The 16,231-nt window shown below is 51.0% G+C and overlaps 1 protein-coding gene across 16 annotated transcripts in view; it reads left to right on the top strand.

Annotated features, from left to right (window-relative positions):
* The window catches only part of CACNA1C (calcium channel, voltage-dependent, L type, alpha 1C subunit), a 528,989-nt gene that overhangs the window by 54,200 nt on the left and 458,558 nt on the right, over positions 1-16,231 (top strand). For all 16 annotated transcript variants that reach the window (XM_012732386.1, XM_012732387.1, XM_012732382.1 and 13 more), the window contains exons 2-3: positions 1,980-2,301; positions 6,626-6,731. In XM_012732386.1, coding sequence (XP_012587840.1) covers positions 1,980-2,301; positions 6,626-6,731 — 428 coding nt within the window. The remainder of the gene's footprint in view (positions 1-1,979; positions 2,302-6,625; positions 6,732-16,231) is intronic.

Genomic DNA, 16,231 nt, shown 5'->3' with positions numbered 1-16,231 from the left:
GGTGGGCGTGGGCTAGGGAGGAGGTGTTGGTTCTGCATAGCAGGTCACACTGGGAGCAGAAGCTACCTTGAAAGTCAAATGCAGCGGGATCCGCTGGAGACAAGTTAGGAGCCGCAGCTGCGTGAGTTGCCAAGCTGAGTTGCCAAGCGTTTACCTGCATGCTAATGAGTTTGCAGCGGGAGAGGGAAGGGGCTCCAGGTGATAGTTTGTTCTGGAGCCAGCAGCTTCCCTGGAAGAACTCTGTGTACACGGAGCTGAGAAGGGTCATGAGGGCTGGCTCAGAAATGGAGCTGGTCTGGCCCCTGCAGTCAGTCTCCTGGGCCACTGATGTGGCAACCAACTCCCCATCTAGAGCATCACCCCAATCTCCGTATCTCCTTTTAATCCTGCTGCATCTGACCTTTCGAACGTCTCAGGTCACATATCTGTTCTAGGGTGTTACACACTTGGCAACCCCAGTGGGGTTCTGGGGTGAGACATTCAGCCTCCCAAGGAATGCCCCCCAAGTATGCGCAGTGCTTTGGGGCATAGTCTTGAAGGCTGCATTTGCCTTTAAACCAGAGCAGTGGAGATGCTCCTCTTCTGAATCTCACTATTTCCCAGCTTTCTTCAACCCCCGCCACATACAACTCTCTTTCCCAGATAGCAAATGATATCTAGCCCATCACCCCCAAACAAAGTGACTCATAGCAGCAAACACCTGCTATTGCCCACAGTTTCTGTGATTTGGAATTCAGGCAGGCTTGGCTGGGCCCATCTGAGTTGTGGTCTCTCATGAGGTTGCGTCAGATGGTGACCAGCAGCTGTGGCTGGCTGGGAATCTCTCTGGCGTCTCCATGTCAGCCAGTTGGGCTTCCTCTCAGCATGGCGGCCTCGGGCCTATCAGCCGCCTCACCAGGCGGCACAGCAAGCAGCTGGGAGAAGCAGGTGGTGCAGTATGTCTTTTTAACTTAGCTTTGGGAGTCACAAACTGTCAATTCTGCTGTTCTTTATTGGTTCAGATAGTCAAAAGGTCAACCATATTTTAGCGGGAGGGGGCCATAGATCTTATTTCTCAATGGGAGAAGATCAGAGGCTTTGCTGGCATGAATAAAACCATCATACCCCCTCCCTCCTCCTGTCCAACCAGCAATCAGTGCTCAGGTGGGTTTGGTCTGGGCACACCTGGATATTTGCTCAGTTTGGTCCAACTTCTCCTTTTATTATACTCAATTTATCTGTATTTTTATCTCAGGTCCAGAGGTTGAGTGGACCATACTCTTAATTCATTGCTCCTGTGTACGTTTGCCATGTCTCATCCATTCATCCTTACCTTTTATCCCATACCCTACTCTCACTTTTCCTCCCAGCTTCCTTAGACAACCATTCTATTCTATTTGATTAATATCTTTTGTGTTCTTATACATATGCATTAAAAATATTTTTTATTTATTTATGCATACAAGAACTGGGGTGCTGGCCAGAGGTGTAGGGGGTCAGAGGATTCACCCAAGACAGAGTGGGGAGCAGAACAGGCAGATATACTGAAATACACTGCTGAGGGGAGCAGCAGCGAGATAGGAGAGGTCTCCTGTGCCATATGGGTCGAACTCGGGGCTCTAGAGGTGATCGCATGATAGTTCTGAGACTTAAACCCTATGCCAACAGGGATTTTCTTTAATGCCTATATATGGATTGGTGTTTGTCTTTTCTGCACCTTCTTTTCCCACTAGCACCATGTTTCTAAGGTTATCATGTATCTCTCTCATGTCTGGTCTACCTAAAATGAAATAAAGAGACCAGAGAGGTGAACTATGCCAAACTAGCACTTGCACAGATTCCTTATTCTTGTTTACATACATACTGATATTTCCGTGCCACCTGCCAGGATCCCGCAGTAGTTTAAAATAATTAAAAAAAACTGCAATTCTAGGATCCAGCGTGTATCCAAATCCCCCTGCTTTCTCCTGCTGACTGGTGTCCCCTGTTCTCTCCTGCAGGTTCCAACTATGGGAGCCCGCGCCCAGCTCATGCCAACATGAATGCCAACGCGGCTGCGGGGCTTGCCCCCGAGCACATCCCCACACCGGGGGCTGCCCTGTCCTGGCAGGCAGCCATCGATGCGGCCCGGCAGGCGAAGCTCATGGGCAGCGGTGGCAACGCGACCGTGTCCACGGTCAGCTCCACGCAGCGCAAGCGGCAGCAGTATGGAAAGCCCAAGAAGCAGGGCAGCGCGACTGCCACACGCCCGCCCCGGGCCCTGCTCTGCCTGACGCTGAAGAACCCCATCCGGAGGGCGTGCATCAGCATTGTCGAATGGAAATATCCTTTGTGCTCTCAGCTGGGCTGGGTGCCCTTGGGCCCCCCACGGGGGCAGCCCCCCGCGTGGGCTGTGCTGATAGAGCTGGGCCTCTCCAGAGTGGCGCCCAGCTCGATGGCATCTGCGTTGCTAGGGCACTTAAGATGCCAGTTCTAGGCCCCGTCCCAGACTTGATGAATCAGAATCTCTGGGGACAGGGGCTCAGGAATATGCTTGTATAACAAGTTCTGCAGGTGCTTCCGTAGTTAGTTTTTCATACCATAAGCGGCATTGAGAAAATGAGCTGAAGCGGTTATAGAATATCATCTCACCCAGCTGAGCTTACCCAGAGCCCCACTGGTGTGTTGGGTGAAGGGTGGTTGTGTGTTACTGTGTCACAACTTCTTTCCCTCCCTGCATGGCGCTGGCACAGCCTCCTCTTCTCTAGGCTGGTCGGGGCCTAGGAGCAGTAGTTCTCAAGCTCAGATGCACATTCATGTCTCTGGAAGGTCCTAACACACCACGGGCGCCCGAGTTCCACCCAGTTACATTTAAAAACTCTCCAGGCAATTCTCATGTCAACCAAAGTGGAGAAGACCAGCTTAGAGTTTGAAGCACAGCCCCCCTTTGTGTAGAAATCGGCGAGGGAGTCCTTTGAGAACAGGGCTCTGAAGGGTGGGGCTCCCTGTAGGTTGAGGCTCCCTGTGGAATTGCAGGTGCATTCGAGGGTGGGTGGTGGGGAGGGAAGGCCCTCAGAGATCAGAGCGCTTACCCGGGGCGCTCCCCGGTGACGGCACTGAGCCCACCAGCGTGACTCTCCAGGGCCACGTGGTCAGTGACGGTCAGTATGAGCCTGGAGCTGGGCATGGGGCATTTTAATAGTGAGGATTTATTCAGGGGACCACTGTACCTCATGGTTCGGGATGACAGGGTGGGGGTCTCATTCTGAGTTTCATGGATAGGTTTAAGTCTCTGGTGGTGGCTGGAAGGCAAAAGAAGCTGACTGGGGAGAGAAGAAAGTTTATGCTCAGCAAGAGAGGTTGAAATGTTGTTTCTCTAAACGTTAAGCTCCTCAACTCAGAAGTAACTTGAAGAGAGTGAGCTCAAGCCAATGGCAGCCTCAGATTGCCCCGTGTCTCTGAGTGACAGAGGGTTCCTGAGGGGTTTGGGGGGAGCTCAGCTTTGGGCAGCCCCCACTGGGTTGTGGTCATGGCTGGGGCTCAGGGTGGAAGAGCTGTGGGCCGGTGGGTGCGTGAGGGGGGGTCGGGGGGGCAGTCTGGTCTCCCGGGGCGATGGGGCCTAGAGAAGCTAAAGAACTCTCCCACGCTCTCACTAGCAACTGGCAGCTGGGTTCAAATCCAGCTCCCCGACTCCCTATTCCATGCCCTTGCCACTTCCCATGATCACAGTGTGGGGGGGCCCTGTGTCTGGGGCTTCCACCCACCCCACTGGACACAGTAGAACCTGGATCTGGGACGAACAACTGTCCCTTCTTGCTTCTGCCACTTGTGTTCTGAGTGGTCACATGCTTCCCGAACCCTCAGAGCTTCAGTTTCCTCATCCCTAACAGGGAGAAATGGTAGTCACCTCCCCAAGAATTTCACAAGAGTCACAGAATCTTCATGCATGGAGCACGCTCAGAAAGCTAGCGGGGGCGTGTCCGAGAGCACTAGTTAAATTCATGTCCTCCCCCCCCACACTGAGCACAGAATGAAGTACAAAGTCTGAGAAGAGCAGAGAGGGGAGCTGAGCGCACCCCATCAGCAGAAAGCAAAGTACCCCAGGCAGGTGAGGAGAGCAGGGGTGAATGGAAGAGGCTTCATAATGGAAGCATGTGTGTGATGCTTGTGGGAAGCGGTCAGGCCTGGCAGGCTGGAGGCAGGGGCGGTGAATAGACCCTTGATGGGGTCAGCGGCTGTGTTAATTACTCACTTGGCAGGGCGTTGCGGCAGCCACCCCTCTCCCCAGAGGATGTGGTCCTCCTCACGGAAGGTCAGGAAGCTGCCCGGCCTCAACCGGAGTGCTGGGACCATCCCCCACGGAGCCTGGGAGGGGAGCTGGATGGGTGAGGGGGGAGCCAGTCACTTCCTGGAAGAGCGGAATCCGACACCCCCTTAAGAGAAGGCAGTTTAGAACACCGCCTGTCAGTCAGCACGGGGGCTCAGGATGCTTCAGGGCTTACCCAGGACCTCAGCTTTGCAGAAGATGGGTTTTCTTTCTTTTTTTAAAAACACATATTTCCCACATTTTCTCAACAGAAACTGGTACTTTTAGCATCACTTGATGGAAAAACAGCCTGAGTGAGGGAGGAGGAGGTAGAAGGATGCCATGAGCAGTACCCTAAGCTTGGCTGTCACCCACTTACTTGGAGCTGGCATTTGAGGTCTGGCTCAGGGGACCCTTCCTCTGGGGTGGGGGAGCACCAGATGAGGGGACCAAAACTGACCAATCTCTGGGCTGAATGTCACTTTTTTAGTTGGGTGGGGAAGGGCTAAGCAGGAAGAGCGATGCGGCAGTAGGCCACAAGCTCTGACTTGCTAGAGAGGCCCCGAGGCCACTTGGGAGCACAGTAGGGAGCCACCCTCATCCTACCATGAGCTGTCATCTTGGGCAAGTCAGCGTTCGATCTGTCTGGGCCTCTTTCCTTCATGGAGAACCAGGGACCATGATTGTACCTTCCTCCCAGGGTGTTTGGGCAGAGTAGTCAGGTCAGTGCTTGGCACCGTGAGCTCAATAAATGTTAACTACTGTCCTTGTGACTATCCGCGTCAGCGTCACCAGCATCGCCGGTGCCTTGGCCAACTCCAGGGGTAGCTTGGCGTACTGGAGAGGGTGAGTCAGTAGGTCTAGTCCTGGTCTGAGCTCTGCTGCTTGCCAACTTGGCAGCCGGGAGAGGTGGTTTGACTCTCTGCATCTGTGGAGTTGGGAGGCGGGACAGCTTCACGATGTGCCACCTCTTGACACCAAAGCACTCACAGGAAAACGTCATGGCACTGGGGGACCAGCAGCCAGGCCTGCTGGGAAGGCAGGACTAGACAGTCACTAAGCTACTGTCACACCCAGAACTTGGAGGTGCAGGCCCAGGGTCTCCCTGTTAACCCAGACCAAGATCCCTGTGGGGAGTGAGCACTGGACTGGGCAGCAGGGCATCTGGGTTCTCCTCCTGACTGGTCAGTCCATGTTGTGGGGTTTTGGGAAAGTTTTTCAAGCTCTCTGGGCCTTAGAGGTTTGGAGTACATGGTCTCCACGGTCTCTTCTTGCTTCAAGATTCATTCACCTCATGAGTATAGCTTCCCTGGAGATGAAGTAGTTTCCTTCTTCCAGGAATGTCCATCCTTACTGGTCTCCTCTTGTTAGGCAACATGGATTAGGCTGGAGCTGAGCAATGGGGGGTGAGGTGGGGGTAGAAAGATGGGGCAGAAAGAGCATGAATTGGGCATTTCCTATCAAGTTTTCCCTTCTGGCCTCAACTGTGGGTATGGGATACATGGTATCATATGGGGTCATTGTTCTCTTGGTAATGGGTCCTGCTCTGATATTTTGATAAAGAAATTGGGCACTGAGCTTCTTGCTTTGGTGAGTGAGCCTTGGTTTGTCCTTCTAAATCCTGGCATGTCCAATGGAAGATTCAAGAAGAACTAGGAGTAAGCCTTGACCTCCAAAGGCTGGCCTCCCCACATGAAGCTCCTCTAGGTATTCTCCATGGAGCTGTGCTTTAAAGGAAAGTGCTCCCTAACGGCATGGTACCCCATTTGCTATGCTCTTGGGGCTCCCTGGCAGACACCTTCACATCCTCTCAACACTTATAAAAAAAAAAAGGGAGAAGAAAACAAAATGTCCTAAGCTTCAAAAAAAAAAAAAAAATTAAAATTCGATTCCCAAATTTCAGCAAAAAATCGTAACACCATGTCTCTGCCTTCAGTGCTGTGCTTTCCCTTTCAAGCTTGTTTGAGTCCCCTGGAGTGTAAGCCACAAAAACGGGGTGCTGGGGTCAGCTGTCCTCCTTGGAGCAGGCTCTGCTCCTTAAAAGCAACCCTGAGCACCCATGAGGGCAAATGAAGTCCAATGCAACCTAAATAAATAGAAGGGGAAAAAGTTTTTAGAAATCTGTGTTTACTCTGGCACGCGACTGGCCTCCACTGCTTTTGACATATTAGGAAAAATTTTGGCGAGGACCCACTAGAAGCACTTAAAAAGGCATATGTTTCTTTTCAGAATACAAGGGACTTGGAATGTATTGTTTAAACAAAATTCTTATGAATCTTTGATTCATTAGAAAAAATATATATGTATGTTTGTTTCACTTGTGCTTTCTGCAGCATTAATTTCCTTAACTCCCTTCCTCAGACCATTTGAAATAATTATTTTACTGACTATTTTTGCCAATTGTGTGGCCTTAGCGATCTATATTCCCTTTCCAGAAGATGACTCCAACGCCACCAACTCCAACCTGGTAAGTCCACCGTCCGGTTCTGCTTTTCTTACTTGCTGGAGGTCTGTGCCTGGATGCCACAGATTCAAGTTGGAATGTGGGGGAGAAGCAAGATGGGTGTTCGATGTGGAAGGTACATCTGGGCTCAGAGCTGGAGTGCTGTTTTGCTCCTTATGCAGATCAGCCCTGTCTTATCAGGACCTGTTTGCAGAAAGAATATTCCAGTTAGAGAGCAGCCTGCAGGTGCCTGCATGCCTGCCTGCGTGCGGGTGATGTGAGCTGCAGGCCCGGTCTCTGCAGCTAGGTTTACGTCCTTTGCGTAGGTGCGGGCGGCTGCAGGAGCGTGCTTTTATTCTTGGATCACTTGCTGTATTTATTTTATTTAAGTTTCTTTGGTGCATTATTGGCAGGGTTTGCTCAGGTGATCAGTCGCATCGCTGCGTGGCAGATAATTTCTAGGAAGCTTGTAGGAATGTTTGGCTTTGCGGCCAGGATGTATTATTTAGCTAGAAAACTTTTGTTTTCTTGGGAAAGGCGGCCTTCCATTTGGATTGTTGGGAGGCCGGTGTTGGCAATTTGGGGTTAGAATTTGTCCATGGAAAAAGTGGAGAGCGTGTTTACTTTTGGCTGAGTGTGAAGTCATGACAAAGGCCTTTGCTCTGTCTGGGCATGGGAGGGAAAGAGCTCTGGAATGCAGCTGGCAAAATTGGGGCATTCAGTTGCCTCTACTACAGGGTGGAGGCAAGCTCTGCCCCGCACCCCCTCCCCTGCACAGACACCACTGCGTTCCATGTGATTCCCACAAAGTGCGTCTTTCCCCTGCGGTTAGCACCTTCCTCCCATTAGCGGCATGGGCTGGCGGAAGAGATCGTCAGTGTAAGAGGCAGGAGCGTTGGAGGGTTTTTCTTTCCATTGTTGCTGGCTGATGACATCATGGGTGTGGTTCTTTTGGCTTTTCACCTTTGACATTTTCTTTGGCCCCTTCCGCAAATAAATCTGGTGCACGATGTGAACTCTCCCAGTGTTTGTGATCACACCCAGCTCTGCCTTGGGTAAGGTGCACCCTGCAGGCGGCGCTGCAGCCGCTCAGGGCTGGGACTGCGTGCGGGGCAGGTCCCGGGCCTGACCAGTGAGTGCCCAGCGCTGCACGGCTGGAGTCTGCTCCCCCAGCGCTCGCTGCAGTCCACACGGCCGCGGAGGCGTGACCTTGTCTTTTAACAGGCAAGAAATCTTTACGGTGTCAAAATAAATGTAAGCAAAGTATCTCCCAAAGGGTCCCTGGAAAGGCCGCTCTCCTTCCATGGTCATTCCTCCCGGGGCTCCACCTCCCCCCACCTTGGGGCCTCCCCCAACCCGCCGGTGGTGAAGACTGAATCCAAGTCCTGTTCGGAAGCCAGCGAAGTGTTGGGGCTATTCTCCGTCAAAGCCGTGGGGAAAGTGGGTACAGCAGGTTGCTTGTCTTGGGCCTCAGAGACCCCACATAAAGGCCCTTCAGCTGGCGCTCCCAGGAGGCCACGTGGGGAGGTGCCCGGGCGGGTGAACTCTGCCCCTGAGAGGCAGAGACTTGAGGGAGAACAGGGCCGCCGACTGCACTGGAGCCGGAGAGGGGCCTCGGGCGCCAGAGTGCTGGAGGTGCCGCGGCTTTTTGATTTTTAACCACAGCAGGATACAGAAGAGTTCCAAAGTCATGGTGGCGGTGGTGTGCCACTGTACGACTTCACTAAAAACCGTCCAGTCTTGTGCTTAGACTTTTATGGTGTGTAAATTATGTCTCAATAAAGCTGTTTATGATAAGAACGGCAGCCTGCAGGCCCATGGTCCTCAAGGCCCCCGGCATCTGGCTCTGTTGTCTGTTGGTTTGTGAGTCCTTAAAGAGAGGGGGGTTTCTTTTCAAACTTGTAATCGCTAAGACAAGTCCAGCTTCTTTTCCTTCAGGAAGTGGGCAGTGGCTTACTGAATTGAGGATTCTGACATCCTACACACACACACACACACACACACACACACACACACACATACACACACACACACAATCTGCTAGCTCTGTTCCTGAACTTCTTTTGATGGAAATATATAAATACATGCAATTTTTATATAATAACTATATACAATTTTAATGTTATTTTTGTTGAGGTAAAATTGACTTATAGAACACATTCTATCCTGTTAGTTTTAGGGGCACCCCATTATGATTCAAGGTTTATTCCGATTGTAGAATTGGAATTAAATTTTAAAGTTTAATTATTTTTTGAGAAGGATTCTGCCATCCCACCGCTCTGCCCCTCCCTTACTCCACCTCATCTCAGGAATGTGACAGATAAAGATCTCAGTTGGCAAAAGCAGGAGGGCAAGAAACTTTTTTTGCTTTCCTGTTACTGAGTGTGATGTTTGATTTGAGACTCCATTTGCTGAGCCACCAGAACCTTCTTTCATTTCCTCACCTGGAGATAAGACCAGGTCGTGGGTGCTTCTCGGGGCCATGCAGGACATCGCGCTCCCACCTGGCGGATCCACCTGCTGGATGCTCTCGTCCCTCTGGAAAGGGCTGTGGGCCCCTTGCTCCCCTGCACGCCGCTCTCTGGTGCTGCTTTCCTCTTGGCGGCTGCTGGAGCTGTGGGTGGGGACACGGTCCGGATGTCAGGGCGGCTCCTTAAGGGCCGAACTCACTTTTGCTGTCTCTGACACTCCCGTGTTCAGTGTCTTAGGGTCTTTGTTTGGGACAAGGTTGTGCAACAGACGGCGCTGTGTCTTCTAGACTATCGCCGATGCCCCACTCTGCCTTTACCCTGGGAGTGGTCTAACTCCTGTTCTCTGCATCCTGCCCCACTGTGTCATGACTTCCTTGGGACGGCGAAAACCCCTGACTGGGCGGGAGCCCATGGAGGCCAAGGAGTATTAGAAAATCCCTAAATCAAACAAATAGGCAAAAATGTACCTCAGCCGATAGGTCAGGATGTAGTTTGTGCACAGAAATAACTAACATGACAGTTGGGACCTCTGCTGTGGTGAGCCCAGGTGCAGAGGCCTGTGCTTGCGCCTTGTGTGAGAGAGGGTGGAGTGCTGGTTTCAGGTGAACGATGAGAGCCATGTCCGAGAGGGATTTCATGGCCCTTGCCAACAGTTAAACTTAATTGTAGGTGATGAAGAGACAGAAGGCTTTCAGAGCCAGAAGTCATATTTAGAAAGCATGCTCTTGCTGCATGGAGAAGAGAGGCCTTGTTCTCTATGAAGAGAAAAGTGGACGTGCAGCTGACTACGATGGTAGGCAGAGAAGGGTGGTGGGTGCGGGAGGCTCACCGCCTGCCCCGTGGCCATGTGGGTGCTGTGACCAGAGGGGAGAGCTGAACAGGATGTGGGTGTGAGTAGCTAAGTGCCACTAGCCAGGGAATAGAAGGGACTTGAGGAGAAAGGTGACTTTAAGGGAAGGGGATGCGGTACAGTCCTGGATTCAATAAGAGAGGAGCCCCCGGAAGGTCTGGGTAGGGATGTCAGTGCAGGAGGTTTGGGGTCTGAGCCCAGGGGACATCGCATGCTGGAGACAGAAACTGGGGGAGGGGCAGCAGACAGAAGAAGCAGCGGGGAACAAGCTCCGGACACCCGCGGTGGGGCTGGGTAGAGGCGCTGGAGGGCTCTGGGCCTGGACTGGGCAGCATGGGACACCGTAAAGGACATGAGGAGGGTGGGAGGGGAGTCAGTGGAGTCTTAGGAGCTAAGGAACAGGGATTTAAAAATATAAAAGAGGGGCTTGCTGGTAATTTAAAGCTTGTCTTTCCTATAAGTCAGATATAAAAGAGGGGCTTGCTGGTAATTTAAAGCTTGTCTTTCCTATAAGTCAGGGCCACTAAGAGAGGACTGGCCCGGATGAAGAGCTGACCATGGGGCTTCACTTAGGATGGGACATTGGCCTGAGCTTTCGCCTCATCCAGGCCCTGAGCTGTAGGAGCGTAGCAGCTTGTGACTAAGCTTTGGTGACTGAAACATTCCCTTTCTTGCCAGAATGTGGTCCCCAAATCATTAGGTAACCCTAAGACGAAGCTTGAGGATCTGCTCACTGCTTCCATAGCTTCTTTATAAAACAAAGAAATGCCGTTTCTGAGGCCAGCCCAGAGGGCTTTTCCCAGTTGCAGGGTCAGGTCACCCGGGAGCTGGCTAAAGGGCAGACACCTGTGCTCTGCCCCGAGCGTCAGCCCCTGCGGGGCTGAGTGGACCTCAGAGTGTGTGTTTTTGAGGCTTTCTGGTGCCTCTGAGGCAGGGCTTCACGGACTGCTCTTGGAGGGCAGTGACCTAGAATGTTCCCAGGGGCTGAGTGGAGCCACCGTCGCTCTCTCTCCCGTCTGCCACTGCCTACCCACAAGCTCTCTCTAGGATCCAAACAGAAAGATGAGACGTGTCAACTGCCAGGAGGTTTCCCACTCCGTGGGAATAGATTCTGTGAGAGAATCTATTTAGCGAAGTGCACTCAGGCCGTCACACAGTTAGAGAAGTCTTCTCGCACACACTTGCAAAACTCACTTGCTCCTGCTCTTGCTTCTCTTGCACATTCGTCAGCTTCCACTCATTCTCTCTCAGCCCTTTCTCTTTTCCTACCTACTTAACATACTCCTCATTTATTTTTCTAGCACTTTGCTTTCTTCTCTTTCCGAGAGATGAAAGGTATTCCAGTATAGAATTTCTTTGTAGATCCTCCTCTCATGATTTAAATAACAGTCTCTTTGTTTTATGCTCCATCTGATGTCTGCTTTTGCACCCACATCCATCATCTTTGTTACCTTTTCTACAGGTTAGTGAGACATAATGAAGCCTGAACTGGTCTGTGACAGAGCGTCGCTTTCTTTTTGATTCATGGTCTGGTTACTGGCAGTGCCCCCTACAACGCAGTATGTCACTTATAACCTAGCAGCTGTAAACCTGTTCTCCCAGTAGTGGTTACCCAGGAGGTAAACTGTATGATGTCTGTTAAACAACCTCTGCAAGCAGAGTGAACTCATTGTGTGTGAGAAACTCCCAGTTCTCTGCAAACGCCGAAGTCCACAAAGACTTGGCTTGAGCTGGAATATTAAGAGAATATATTTGGCATTTGACCTTGTGCAAAGAAAGGGCTGTGTACTTTCTGAGCAAGAGCCAGACATTGCCTGGCGGTGGAGAGGAGAAGGGAAGGGGCCTGTTCTTCTCCTTGAGGGGTTGGGGGAGGAGCGAGCTCAGAAGTAGTGGACTTGAGTTACACTGGGAAGAAGGGCGGGATGGCAGATTTTCTCATTTATTGCTGTGAAATTGGGCCGATTAATGATGACATCATAATATGGTTAAGAGGATTAAACGAGTTAACTTATAACAATGCTTAGGACAATGCGTGGCACAGGCAAGATTGCATAGTCTTTTAAAACTCAAACTCCAAGGCTGAAAGTGACCCCTTCTGTATGGTCCCCGTGAGTAAGTCAGGCTCAGAGGCGCTCCAGACCAGTTTCTGCATGAGAAGTATGAGAGAGGAGGTCAGAAGTTCTGGTTTGTGGCATTTCTACTCTGGCAAGGTGGGGGTGCTTCTGTGTGTGCCTCTGTTACGTAAGGAGCGACAGAGATACATTCATGGTGAAGGGGAGACCCCTGAGTAGTCTGTGGGGACTCTCTCTCTACTCTATAGGGTTTGTGCCTGGAAAGCCCCTTTTCCCATTCACTGCTCAGGGACCTGGGGCATGCCTGAGGTGCTGTACATTTGAGCTTCCCCCAACCCCAGGCAGTTTTGGGCTGAAGACACCCCCACGAGGTGCTGCATTTAAACCACTGCAAGTTCTGAGGCAGTCTGAGGCCTCTCTACCAAGTTCTGAGAGAGGTGTGAGGTCCCAAGTCAGAACTTGCATTTGAAAAGTGAATTGAAATGCTGATTTGGATGTCCCTAATCTTCCTGCAGTGAGCTGTGATTTCTTTTATCACTGGTTTGCCTAAGAGCAAATAAGTCTTTGTGGGGCTTTCATGCATCAACAGTAATGATCATAATAAAATGAGATTTATTACTAATCTCTTGTATGTGTCATCCTGATGCACAAGATACACATTCTTTGCAGAAATACTAGGTTTGCAAAACACACTACTAGACAGTCACATGTAACAAGCCACATAGCTCCTGCTGTCTGTGCTGTGTGGTGAGAGGGGAGTGGGCTGGGGAAGAGTGGTGTCAGTGTGCCTTTGGAGAAGAGAATCAGCCTGACACAGTGGATCCGGGACGTGAGCATGATCTCCCCTCTGAGGTTTCAACTGAGCTGCTCTGAGAAGAATCCGGCCATGGATGTGTCTTCAAAATTGCTCTGGAGTCAGGGTCGTAGGCTCTGACCCTGGAAGAGATCGGAACTGTGTGGCTTATGTCAATCACTTAACCTTCCCATTTGTATCTTCTCTGGCAAGTGGGAGTAATAAAACCGTCTGCCACAATAATTGCCTTGAGCGACCACTGACTGCCAATGCTTTGCATATACTATTTCTAATCTCTGCAACAATAAATTGTTTTATCTATTCATTTGTCTACCTGAGGGTAGAGAATCTTTCAGTCTTATTCTCTGTTCTGTGCCCAGCATTAAGCATAAGTGGCATGAGTTAGGCTCTTCATAAATATTTGTGGAGTGGATGCAGGTAATTGAATGATTACATTTGTAATTTGAATTCAGGACACTATGAAATTATTTCTTGGGTTCTTTGCTCTATCCTCTGGGATGTGTAGGGTTGCTATGGATATAGACAGAGGTAGAGTGAAAGTGTTTCAAAGTTAAACAAGTGTTTAAAGAAAAATTGGGTTTGCTTGCAAAATAACTTTGGTAAATGCTGAGGTCACTGAAGTTGAACACATTACTTTATGGTAAGACTCCGAGTCTCTAATGCCGCAATAGTCGGCATTTGCTGTTTGTGCTTTGTGTGTACTGATGCATTTCAGCATCATAATAACCCTGTGAGATGATACTCTGATTATCCCATTTTACTGATGAAGACCCCGAAGCTCAGAGAATTGAAATCATTTGCCCTGTGATGCATAGCTCTGTCGCAGCACTTGGTGTGGACACAGGCAGTGATCTCCGTGTTCTTGGCCATCATGTCCAGCTGCCTCCCTCTGTCGGAAGGTGCCCCAGGGCTCCTTAGATCAGCCAGGGCTTGGATAACCTTTCCAGTCCTTCCTACCACAGGTACCTCGAAGAATGACACTGCTCTTATACACCATGGTAAATGCACTACAGAAATGCAGTGTTTTAAAGCTATTCCCAGAGGAGAAAACTCTTGCCCCAAGGCCAGATGCCACTAGGAGGAAGGATCGAGCTGCCGACAGGAGGAACATGGAGCAAGGCCAGGGCAGCAGAGGAGGCCACACGGCCTCCAGTTGGCGAACTTGACTGGTGGCAAGCCCTCAAGAGAGCTGAGTTTAACCCAGTCGCCATAGACCCTCCGTGTCTGTGGCCATTGTTTGAGTCCGTGTTCCTCACTAAATATTTCAGCCAGAAGGCATGGTCTGTCCTGCATTTGACAGCAGACAGAGTGAGAGAAGACGAGGCTTTGAAGTCTAAGTATGGGGACAGCTCTTGCTACATTTTCATCCATCTGTATTCATTTTGGGGGAAAATGTTCCAAAATATTCACACTTTATGTCATGGAACACTTTCATGTACCAAACTCCTTTTAATTTTAGTGTATTTGAAGAAAGTCTTTCTAGAATATAAATGGATCTTTAAAAGAAAAATTCGGAACCTATTTCATCCTTTTTCTGGGACTGCTCAATCACTAGAAATTTCAATTATTGAACCTGCTGTAATACTGGGAACACAGAGGAATTTCCAGACAATCCTGGAACGCTGATCTGAGAAGGGCGCGTAGCATGTTTTTCATATGCCACCCTCACTGGGGGTGTCTGCCTACTCCAGACCAGCCCTTTTAGTTTGCTGCTCCTTCTCTCTTCTGGGCTTGGAAACTAGATAACCAAATCCATTACAGCTCACGTACAAAGTAAGAGGACATAGATTCTGACTGCAGAGCCTCACTTAAAAAGTGCATATTAGCTTGGGTTCACCGATCTGATGATCTGACCACATTGACTTGCCAGAAGCCGTTTTCTCCCCCTTCCCCCCTTTCGATCTTGCTAGTTTCTGTGTGGCTGCCGCTGTTAGGGCAGCAATGCCTTCTAACGAACCACACCAGCAGCGGCTCTGGCCGCACTCTGTGGCCACACGTGCACGGCCAGCACTGATCTAAGTCCATGGCAGTGCTGACTCACGTAGTCCTCTCAATACCGCGAGCCCTCTGTTATACCGTAGGCACCCCATTTTAAAGGCGGGGAAAAGGAGGCCCAGGGAAATGCAGTGGATTCCCTGGCTGTGTGGCTATGAAGCAGTAACTCTGGGATCCCGGCCCAGATGTGTGATGCCTCAGCACCCACCTGCGACTGTGTGTACCCCCTGTGACGTGGAAGGGAAGGGATTTGGTTATTTTGCCGAGAGTGTGGTCCTTTAATAATGCGCCCTCGTCTGGGGCGCATGTAACACATACGGTGGCCTCTTTCCCGAGGGACACCAGGAAAGGCGCCATGGACTGGGGATGCGCTCGCTGCATGTCTGGGCGGTCCTAGGACCTGAGCATGGAGCCCTCCTGGGGCCGCTGGAAAGGGTGGGAGGCGGTCAGAGGAGGCCCGTTTCCATCCTTTGCTCCTTGGGGGAGACTTGGCTTTCAGGCCCATGTTTAACCAGGGACCAGGGGTTCATGTTAGCCTGCTTCTAGATATCCATAGATAAACAGCTCTACTTGGAGAAGTGGGAGCCCCACAGTCTGCCTGGCTCCCAGAGACAAGCTTAGAGCCCAGTGGACCTTCCTGGGGGCTGCAGTTGTTGGGAGGAGCCTTGGCAGCAGCCTGGCCCATGTTGGATCTTGGAGGGGCCTGCAGGGCCCCTCAGTACAGTCTAGCAGAGGACCAGGAGGGACGGGTGTGGGGGACCTCTCGGGCTCCCCACCCAGGGGAGAGCCATGAGCCACACCCTCCACGCTGTAAGGCTTTGTGGGTGTCGGGGCACCGGCACACCCAGGGGTGCAGCCATTCCAGAGCCACGGTCTGCACCACAGGGAAGTGAATCAGAGTCCGAGTTCTTGCGCCGGTCTAGCTGCTGGAGGGCTGTATACATGCAGGAAAAGCCTGAGTGCTGTTTGAGCGCAATCGTCATGTTATTATCATTGTTATTAAAACTAGACAGACATATTCTGCCTGATATATTTACTCCTTTTTTTTTTTTCCTGGCATATTCCTCTGTGAACCTTTTCCCTCAGCCTCCTCACAAGATAACTTGGAGATGCAAAAGAACTAAAAGCCAAGTTCCAAATTTAGTTTCTGACCTTTCCAAGATGGATGGAGAGCGGTGTGGCCGTAACCTACACGCCGCCGAGAGCTGTGTGGGGCTGGGCCTGGGAAAGCGGGGAGGGGTGGCTGTGCACCCTTGGTTGTGTGCGAAGGCCTGGAACCTGCCCGCCCCTTGCAGACTGCCCTGGCCTGGTAGCTCATTCTG

This window comes from Condylura cristata, unplaced genomic scaffold (assembly GCF_000260355.1).
Source record: "Condylura cristata isolate star-nosed mole 26May11 unplaced genomic scaffold, ConCri1.0 scaffold00034, whole genome shotgun sequence".
In the NCBI taxonomy this organism is placed as follows: Eukaryota; Metazoa; Chordata; class Mammalia; order Eulipotyphla; family Talpidae; genus Condylura; species Condylura cristata.
The sequence above is the reverse complement of the archived record's forward strand: the minus strand, read 5'-3'. Positions and strand labels throughout refer to the sequence as shown.